Source organism: Echinops telfairi, unplaced genomic scaffold (genome assembly GCF_000313985.2).
Source record: "Echinops telfairi isolate 266 unplaced genomic scaffold, ASM31398v2 ScPeMD7_7458;HRSCAF=8496, whole genome shotgun sequence".
NCBI classification, from domain to species: domain Eukaryota; kingdom Metazoa; phylum Chordata; class Mammalia; order Afrosoricida; family Tenrecidae; genus Echinops; species Echinops telfairi.
The window spans coordinates 19,380,868-19,391,889 of record NW_022111358.1 but is presented as its reverse complement, the minus strand read 5'-3'; the positions used below and the strand labels follow the sequence as shown (position 1 = coordinate 19,391,889).

The window sequence follows — 11,022 nt, the reverse complement described above, 5'->3', positions numbered from 1 at the left end:
ATGCTTGATACCTGATCCCTTCGACAGCTCGTGGTCACATACACTGGTGTGATTCTTCCATGTGGGCTTTGCTGCTTCTGAGCTAGATGGCCGCTTGTTTATCTTCAAGCCTTTAAAATCCCAGATGCTATACATTTTGATAGTCGGGCACCATCAGCTTTCTTCACCACATTTGCTTATGCATGTTTGTCTTCAGTGATCATATCAGGGAGGTGGGCACCCACTGATAATGATTTTTAGTTATTTGATGTCTGATAACTGGTCCCTTCTACACCTCATGGTGAGACCAAAACTCTTTACGAGAGCAGTCAGCCTATTTTATTCTTACCAAGTGGCTTGTAATAAAATCTTACTGCCATTGAGTCAATTCTGACTCATAGCAACTCTGCATGACTGACTAGGACTGCTTTTTAGAGTCTCGGAGGCTGTCTCATGTTATCAAGACATGATTTCCGGAGAGACCAGTCCCCTGGCAAAGGACATCATACTTGGCAAACTGGAAGGGCATTGAAAAAGAGAAAGACCCTCAATGAGATGGACTGACTCGGTGGCTGCAACCATAGACGCACACATAACAACAGTTGTGACGATGGTGCCGCCCCAGGCAGTGTTTCAGTCTGTTGAACCATGTAGGAGTCGGAACCATCCTGAGAGCACCTGACAACACTGCTTACACAGAACACGGGACATGTGAGGGAGTAGCAGCCCTAGGCCTTAGTTAAAGTTTTCAAATGTTTGACCTATAAAGACCTATCTTCTGACCCAATTCTTTTGGAGAATTCTTCTGAATGTGCCCTCATTTCGAATGGCATTGTTTACTTTTTGTTTGTGTTTTTGTTTTCCTGGCAGAAATTACAGGTACAGAAAATAAAAATAGACAAACAAAAACAAAGACATTGAGTGGACTTCAGCTCACGGTGGCCCCATTTGTGTAAGAATAGAGCTTTGCTCTGCGGAGTTTCCAATGGCCAGTTTGGATCACAGGTTTTTCTTTCAAGGAACCTCTGGGTGAACTCAATTCTTTAACCTTTCACTGGTGTGTTAACTAATGTGTTCCACCCAGGGACCCATTCTAAACAAAAAGAATAATGGTCTCTCTGTTTTTGGAGATTCAGATGGAAGTCATATTTATTTTGCTATAAATGGTTACAAACATGTCTTTTGACATTAAAATACTTAAATTTGGAATCATTCGGTGTTATCTAAAAATCAGCTAAAAGCAAATCTCTTGTCATCTTTAAACTTATTTTTATATATTAAAACATTACCTTTGTCCTACTGCAAAGAAATGTATTCTATTGCTGTAATTTCTTTTGAGCTTTGTAAGGAAAATTCAAAATGCAGGTGAGAAAAATCATTGTGTCTTTTAAATCATTGTACAAGTAAAAATCAAGTTGATAAGAGTACTGGGTATTTTGAGATGGCCTGTATTGAAAATCTTATTTAAAAGGTACCATAAAGGAAGACTGGTTCGGATCTCTAGGCTAACCTGTGAGTGCTAATTCCGTTTGTCTTTAGGGATCAGGCCTTTCAGCTGATTACAATTGTGAAGGAAACAGGCCTTGGTCTGAAGATCGTAGGAGGAATTAACCGGAATGAAGGTCCCCTGGTCTATGTTCAAGAAATCGTTCCCGGAGGAGACTGCTGCAAGGTAAAAGTGAGAATAAAAGCAGCAAATGAAAGAAAGAGGGAAAACCACCACTGTGGGGCCAGACTGGTTCCCCTGCTTATCCATAAATTGGTCACACCTTTTAGAAAGATACAAAAGAGACCATTAACCTCAAGCACTTTTAACCTAACAAACCAATGGGCTCCTCGCAGATACAAAAGGGTATATATTCTTGAATTCTATGCTATTCAGATCTTGTCCTGAATCTGGTTGAGAGACCGTAGATACAGAGACGTAGTCTGTCTACTACCATGAGTCTGGATTCAGTTTTAGTACTTGGACTGTGTTCATTTAGCTTTTTCTAATTACAAAAAAAAAAAAGATGCAAGTAATCAATCATTAAAAAAAACACACCCAACCTCAACCCTGAAATAAAATTCATTCATTTCTGAATTGGTGGTGAAATTCTTACTGAGGAGTTTGCTAAGTACATCATTCATTGATGCCTATAAACATTAGAATAATGTCATATATTCTTTGTTGCTTAGGAAACTCAGACCTAACTTTGAAGCGCAGCCCTGTCATCTTAGTGAACATATTGGTTACTGTGTTTTGCATTCTTACAATTGCTCTTGGCTCTAGTTGCCATTTTTCTTTTAGTAATCCGTTTATGACAGGTATTGAAAACTGCCTCAAGAGGCTTTGGGGAAGATATAAGACATACTCTTAAAAGCACGGCCCACTGCTGTCAAGTCCATTCGAACTTAGAGCAGTCTTCCTGGACGGAGTAGAGCTGCCCCAGGAGGTTGAGAGGCGATAGACCTTTTACAGAGCCGACTTCTCCCTTGGAGAGGCTGCTGCTTTCAAATCACTGGCCTTTTGATTAGCAGCAGAGTGATTAGCCACTGTACAACCAGGACTCCATATGATATAGTGTTTAAGTAAATAAAGTATCCTATTCACATCGAGCAATAGATGAGGGACCTTCAAAATTTCATTATCTTTTCATTCAGTTTTTCCTTGAACTATCTAAAGGTTCAAACTGCCACCCTGGCTGTTAGCAGCCATATGTGTAGCTCACAGCATCACCAGGGCTTCTTCTATTGCAGGAGAAGGAAGCTTCTTACCGTTAAATTTATTGTTGTCAACATTATTGTTTGGTTAAATGAACGGTATATTATCAGATTAACTTTCAGCTGATTCTGTTATAACAAGTCCCACCTATATACTTTCCTATCATCAAACTTTGTTTTTAACAAGCAGTTTAAAAAATTTCCCCGTGTTAGGAAAGCCAGTTATCTCACTAATCACTTCCATAATAGTCATGATTTCAGTCGTTTACAGTCTTGTACAAAGACACTTATACAGAAAATAGTTCTCTAGTGAGTTTAGGATGTTGTCCTGATACAGCTTTTTAACTATTGAGTTTGAATTATGTGCCACATGAGAGCGTATGTATCTAAGTGCCACAGCTGTTGTGTAAGAATAAAGCATGAGTACTAGAAACAAGTGGTTAGGTCTAACAGATTTCAAATAAAAATTGAAAATTTTCTTCTCAGACTCGAGAAGTTTAATTCTGTTTTACTCTTAAAGCTGAGATTTGTGTGTGTGTGTGTGTGTTGTGTGTGTGTGTGTGTGTGTGTATTCACCAATTCTAAGAAATAGCAAAGGTATTTCCTATAATGCACATATAATATAGTAGCTTATTCTACCAATGTACTTAACAAGTGATCAGACTTTATGTTTAAGGCAAGCATCAGTTTGTACTTTATTGATTACACTAAAAAGTGTCACACATTGATAGTAGCAGTGGTGCCGACTGAGTGACTCTGAGTGTTGTTAGTGTTGGCAAGTCGTATGTGTAGTAGATAACATCTCTGATTGCTTTTCTTCGAATGTCACCATGTTCAAAAGCTGGTGTTTTTTTTAATTGACCTTCGAAGGGACTGTATTTTATGTTTACCACCAGAGAGCAGCACAGAGTTACGGATGCTCTCTGCCTACACCTGGTCAAACCCAGTGGAAGAAATGGCTGAAAAGTGTTAGAAAGGTGTTACGTGCGTAACTATCCAGTATTTTTATTTTATCTTTTACATTTCTGTGGAATGGCCACCTTATGAGATGCATAACATTTTCTCTTCAAGTACAAAATTAAATGCAGTTTTTAAAAAAAATAATGTTTTCTTAATCAAAATTAATAGCATTTACTGTATGCACTCTAAATAATGTGTTACACAAGTTTGTAAATTTCTAATTAACACGAAATGTGTGTGGTAGGTGTATTCAGAGAGTAGGACACAGGAACTCATAAGGTCATCCTTATTAAACTGCTCAGTTGCTAGTGTGGGTTTTAAATACATATGAATGGTTTGTTCATATGTGTTCATGTACATGGAGGTTAGGTGCTGGGCTGCTCATGGCACAAGGTCAGGGATTCAGACATAACCAACCACACGCTTCGTGGGAGAAAGATGAAGTGGTCTGTTCCCATAAAGATTTTCAGTCTCGGAAATCCTGGGAAGTGGCTCAATCATACCCTATACAGTCGTGATGGGTAAACCCACTTGCTGTTCGAAGAGTTTGGTTTGGATTTGTGGATATGAATTTGCTGTATTTTTTTAAACATCACGTGGTTTCAGAACTAACAATGCAAGCAATCTCAGGTTATAGCTGGATTATATTCCCAAACAGCATATGCAAGGAGGTTATTAAAACTCAGAAGGAACTTTCTTCAATTAATCATAGTTAGCTTTCCTCCCTTCTCCCCACTCCCCCACACACATGTTTAACACCTGGCAAATATGAAATACAGTACTTGTTTCAGGATAACCAAAGTATCATGGATCTTTGAAAAAATATATATTCAGAGTTCATTCTTGGGACAACATGAACACATTTTTCAAGTTGAAGTAGGGAAGAAGATTCTGCCAGCTCTAAAAACTGGAGCCAGTCTATGCTGTTAGTTGTCACGTCAGTTCCAACTAGTGGTGACCCCATATGTGCAGAGGTGGATTGGTTGCTCCCTAGGTTTTCAGCGTGGGGGACCGTTCAGAAGATGGCCAGCGGTGTCTTTCAAGGTGCTCCTGAAGAGGGTCACAGCACCAACCTTCAGCTACCAGCCCAGCACTTACCCATTCACATCACCCAGAGACTCTTACAAGTAAAAACCAATGTACTAAGTACACTGAAACATAAGATCCCTTCCAGCCCGCCAGCTAGTCCTGCATTAGTCCCCAAAGTTCAGTCGTACACCCTTTCTTAGCCACTTCCCACACACATATCCCCATTGCCAGATCAATATTTCTATTTGACTATCTGCAAAGTATCTCCAACAGGCTGAAGATAGAAATGACATCCACACTACACCTCTTCTTCCCGTCTTTTCCTAAACAGAGCCTCCTCCAGATTTCCACATCTTGATGAGTATCACTTCCCAGTCGCACCAAGTTCAAAGAGCTAGGAATATTCTTATGTAACGCCCATGTCCAATTCACTGGTACATACTGTTGGCACGTGTAGTCTCTAAAGATCTCTAGACTCCCTCAGTCTTCTTGAATTTTACTGACATTCCCGTGGCTTAAACACTGTCAGTTTTTATCAGCACCCACCGTAACTTTGCTCTCATACACCACACCCATTGTCGTAGCCCAATTTTTTTTCATGTTGTTTTCCCCAAAACCATTTTATTGGGAGTTAAGACAGATATCGCATCATTCCATTGTCAGTCACATGAAGAAGTATTGTACAATTGCTGCCACAATCCGTTTCAAAACATTCTTTTCCTTCCTGAACTCCTCGACATCAACTCCTTTTTATCTCCCCTGCCCACCATCGTACTCCACCCCCCATACCCAAACCCTTATTCTACTTGCCATCCCTAAAGGTTCATCAATCCTGGGTTTCCTATAGTGAAAAACAGATAATAAAAATTCAAGAGGGTGACCCCAATGATAAAACACATCTGAGACAAACCCCAATATGAACATTTAAACAAATACAGAAGATGTTGAAAACTAGATCGAGTCCTTCTTGCCAACAGTCTTTGTGAGCAGGGATTCCGAAAGCATGGCTTCTCTCCTCTCCTCTGCTTCTGGGTTCTTTCAGCCCCTGGAGGAGGCCACGTTCTCTCTCTTCTCATAGTTCCCTCCACCTAGCAGCAGTGCAACCTCCACCCCCGCATCGTGCGGTGCGTGCACACGTATGCACTGCCGCCCCTGCTGCTTCTAGATAGCAGCCTTCAGTACTTCCAGAAGGCAATTCGAAGGTTACTCCCTGCAGGTCTTTTCTATGTGCTCGTAGATGCTCTTCCTGCCCGTCAAATCGGTTTGTAATTCCTCTTCGATGTCTGATGATTTTCTTACCTCCCCGTGGACAATCGGACCATGTGCTTCCTAAAGGCAAGGATTCTATCTGGTTTTATTATTTCGGCCCCCATGTGGTGCCTGGCACATCATAAGACTTCTTAGAGGGAATTTTCATTTTCTGAAAATGAACTAATGCCTAAGCGCCCTTTATTCCGATAGTGCCACTATCCGGGCTTCATCCCTAGCTGCCGCTCCTTCTTGGTCCATTGTTTTAAAACGTTCTGCACCACACCTGTAGGATTTCAAGTGCTTGTGTTTGTGTATTTGTTTTGCTCTTAATGACATAGGGACAGTGGGCAAGAATCAACGGTTTCCCTTCAAATCTGGCAGTGCATTTAATTTAGTTGATTCTAAAATAGACTTTTAAAAACACCTGAGAGGACTTCAAAAAGTCTATGGAATAAATGGAATTAAAAGACAGTAGACTTTTTTCCATGAACTTTTTGAAGCCCCCTCATATAATCCCTTTGTTACTTGTGGTGCGTGTTAAGTGCCACTTCCGTTCTCTGCCTCAGGCTCTTTTCCCACATCTATGTTTGTGGACTTATGTAACTGCAGAACACAGTTGGAAATTCGTCAGAGTCATTATTACTGTCTTGAAAAGTTATTGTATGAGGTTGTGCTTCTTGGAAGAGCAATTGTGTAAAATGTTTGCCCCTTTTTGTCACTTTGTAGCTGTACATCAGCTACATAAGTCATGTCAGACATTTAGTTTCCTGTGTATTACTGGGGAAAGCAGTGTTTGGGATTCAGAAATATTCCAGTAAATGAGTTACTTCCAGCAGCAATACAGTGTAGGCACACATCCTTAACTAAATGCCCTGTTACTTCGTAACCACAGGTATGCTGCCTCCTCAGTCATCCCTGACCCAAGACCAATTGCAGAATACAATGCAATTGTAGGAGGAGCACACTGGGCCAACCAGAGGCGCCAACCGTATGCACAGTTGGAAAGTGCTCTGTCAGATGGTGGCACTTAATCCTTGTTGACCTTGGCACTGCTAAGTTTTACACTCGCTGTAGCCTCAGGGGCAGGTGTGACCAACGTTCTTCCAGATTGCTCTCCTGCAGTTTACTGTGGCTGGGAGGTCAAAAGGAGAGTAAGACCCCCCCTTTCTTGCCAAGATGAGGCCAGGAGTCAACCGGGTGCCTAATGCCACCTGGCTCTGACGGGTGGGAAGATTTATATGTCAAAAGAACCAAAAAGTGGTGCAGAAATTGCAGCACTAAGAACAAATAGGCCCCAACAACCATTAGGTGCAGTCAGGGCAGGGCGCCTTCAGGAAACATGTCTCCATGTTTCCAAAGTCTCACTCAATAAAGCACAAGTGCTTAGTTTCAACAATGCTTCCATGCCTCCGCCTGCACGTCCTACCACCAGAATCCATTAGAACATGCGTATCCCACATAATCTTTCAAAAGCCTTCATGTTGTTGTTGTTAGGTGCCACCAAGTCAGTGCTAACCCACAAGGGCCCTGTGCACAACAGAATGAAGCACTGCTCGGTCCTGCTCATTCTCACAGTCGTTCCTGTGCCTGAGCCTATGGGTACAGCCACGGTGTCAGTCCATCTCCTGGAGGGCCTTCCTCTTGGGCACTGTCCCTCCACTTTACCAAGCATGGCGTCCTTCTCCAAGGACTGGACTCTCCTGTCCAAAGTGTGTAAGACAAACGTTTTGCCATCCTTGCCTTTAAAGAGCACTCTGGCTGTACTTCTTCCACGACTTCTTCCTTCATAACTAACAATTTTAACACTCAGGGACTTCTTATCTTACACAAAAACATTCAAGGGCTTAACCTGCATTCTATTAGGGAAAAAATTATCCACCATAAAAACAAAAAATAATTACGTCATGGAAGGGATAAGCTATACAAAAGACTGATACATATATAACATTTCTATCTGTTTATAATGTGAAGTTTGAGGGGGACGTGTGTAACTTTCAGAGGAAATCTATTTTCAGCCTGTGCTAAGAGCATCATGGGGACTGGGAACCAGGCTGTGGGATGAGCAGCAGGATGGGGCTCTGGACACCCGGAGCGGCAGATGGGACAACCGAGTGGCATCACTTAGCAACTTCACCCTCTCTTCTCCTTTGCCATTTCTGTCCAGCCGCCTTGGTCTCCTGGGCCAGGTTTCTGTACCTCATTCGTTTAGCGTGCCTCTGGCACTGTGCTGTGGGAAACAGCCACGAACAGTACCTTCGGTCGCTTTCCCAGCCTTCGCTATTTCCACACCTTCACAAACGTCAGTCCAGGAATGCAGACTGAGGAGCAGCGGGTGACAGTGCTTGGACAGCGGCCTGTCCTGCCAAGTTTTCTTGCTAACTGCCAAATGGGAATCAAGATTGTTGGGAGAGGCCCCTGCCTGCCCCTGACATTGGTCCAGCTGGGGCAGAATTCGTTGGTTTAGAAGCCAGACTTTTACAGAAATAGCTTAGTTTTCATGTGAGGTTCTAACGTTTAAACAGGTTCAGAAATTCAAATGCTCATCTTTTAGGAGGCGAAGGGAAGAAGAAGTAAAAACAAATACTTTTCAGAAAGAAAAAAATTTTATAAATACCAGAAGCCACTCAGAATGCATTATTCTTTCTCTTTTCTGATTCTTTTATTTTTTCTTTTCTGATTCTTTTCCTGGTGGAAAATATTCCTTCAAAGCAGCAGTGTACTGTCAAAGTCACAGCGACCGACCCTGCAGGACAGAGTAGAAGTGTCGCATAGGGTTCCCGAGGCTGTCCGTCTTTAGGGGAGCAAATGTCCTTCTCTTTCTCCTTGGCGCAGCTGGCTGGTGGGTTTAGACCACCCATCTTGTGTTGAGGAGCCCGACCGCGGATAGGTTACATTGGCTACACTAGATCAACAGTGATGAATCTGCCAAAGCCAGCCTGGGAGGAGCATGTAAGTGGTAGTGAGAAAAACGAATAAACAAACCCCACAGCCATCAAGTTGGACTCATAATGACCTTATAGGATAGAGTGTTCCGTAGTGTCTGTGAGGCTGTAAATCTGTACAGGAGCCAACTGCACAATGGCTTCAAGGCACTGACCTTGCAGCGAACAGCCCAATGGGTAACCAGTGAGTCATTTTTGTCACTAGCAGCCGTGCCAGGGAGAGTAGGACTGCCCCTGTGGGTTTCTGTGACTGAGCCTTAAACAGGAGTAGAAAGCCTCATCTTTCTCCTATGGAGCAGCTTGTGGTTCCTAGCGGCTGAGCTTGGGGTTAGCAACTCAGCGTATAGCTCCTTCAGGAGAAGCAGTAGGTCAGCCTAAATCCTAATGACATTTCTGTAGCCTTTCCCATTTCCTGTAGCTTCTCTCTCCCAATGACCAACTGTGATTTCCTTGTGATGCATGCATATAGGCGCTGCTGCCCCCAACAATTTAGCCTATGGGATTAACTCAATTCCGAGTCTCTTATGAACAAGAGCCTATGATTCCCCCAACTTGCTCCTCTAGCTTTCTCTCGTTTCATTGTTCATGAAGATCTAGCTAGTGCACTGTACAGTTAAATTCAAATTCAGGTCCAGCTGGCTGCCAAACCACGCTCTCTGCACTTCTGTTCACTCCCTCTGAGCATAAGCTGTTTGCTAGGAAGTGACTCCTGCCCAAATGAAGCCGTTCACTTGCCATCTGACTAGCACTCATCCTTCTAGAACTTTCTCTTTTCTGGGAAACCTTCAGTAAAAGAAAAGAACTGTTAACCGGAGAACGTTTAAATTAAAACAAAATAACCTGATATTTGCTTTGTCGATTCTAAAAGGAACATCCCTTCCTCGTCAACGCCCTTTAAGTGCTTTTGTTCAACTGGGGCGTCTCTGTCTTCATTCCCCTTTAGCCTCCTGAATTTTATCCAGGCTTTAGATTCCAAGTCAGTTTTCGTGTAGCCTTTAGATTTCAGTTAAACTTTATTTTGTTGACTCAGTCTTAATAAGGAGTTATTTTTAAATATTAAAAGTGGCAGAGAGCTGGGTTTAATGATGATAGAAATGCATCTATTCTAAGAAGTTACATTAAAAATGTGTCTATTTGACCTGTGCTTCCATTCCAGGAATAGAACCAGAATATAGGCACAGTGTTGGGACAAGCTATACGAGCTTCTTTTTTATTGGAGAGAAGGATGATTTTTTAATAAGATAATATTTGGCACAAAGCAAAATAATATTTGGCTATGTATATAGTCTTATGAACAAAATAATAAAATCAACAACCTGTGAATTCACTTAGATCTGATTACTTGACCTAAGAAATAGAAATGGCAAGTGTTTTTACGGCTCCTGTGTGTGCTTTCCTCTGATCAAGATCCCCAGCCCCTCTCCCAGAAATAACCCCTTTTGTGAAGTATGTTTGTCCCTCCACCTCCATCCCCTTGGTTGCTTATTGGCTTCATCTTACATTATTACTCTTGGTGTTTGCTAACACATCACCTTTACCTTCCGTTTGAGAATCCTCAAACTAAAATGCAGCCTATTATTTCACAAGCTACTGTGCATAAATGAGAGGGCATAGTTGCTTTTGGTGCTTATGTAACTAAATGCTGTGATAAAATCTGGACCCTGGCAATGCAGGACTGTTTACAAAGTCTTGGGAAAATCAGCCCGTTCATTTTACCGAATAAAAGAAAAAAACTTGATGGTAATATTTTTAGGTTCTGTATCATATAACAGGTACTTTCTCTATATTGCTTAGTCTTCTAGCATTACTACTGTGCCTCCCCCATACATTGGTCAATTAGAAAAAAAAACTCACCTGTGAATGTTGCTGTCTGACCTCCCTAGTTATATTTAATCATTTAGATTTACATAAAAATTTACATTTATTTAAAATTTATTGAATATACTGAAACAATAAAATATATTAAAATCAAATTGCTTTTGAGGGGTTCATTTCTATATGAAGTTAAAATGTCAGCAGACCATAGGGTCATCATTCTACATATGTTGTGCCAAGTCTCTTTACATAGCATTAAAGAACACGCGTCTGGACCCCTGTGATGTTTTATATGTGTATGAATGATTTACATCTATTTTTAAAATAAAATAACATGTTATTT

At 41.5% G+C, this 11,022-nt stretch overlaps 1 protein-coding gene across 1 annotated transcript in view; it reads left to right on the top strand.

Moving 5' to 3' along the window:
* The window catches only part of STXBP4 (syntaxin binding protein 4), a 197,640-nt gene that overhangs the window by 28,725 nt on the left and 157,893 nt on the right, over positions 1–11,022 (top strand). Inside the window, exon 4 of the mRNA XM_004707395.2 lies at positions 1,519–1,651. Within this exon, the coding sequence (XP_004707452.1) occupies positions 1,519–1,651 (133 nt within the window). The remainder of the gene's footprint in view (positions 1–1,518; positions 1,652–11,022) is intronic.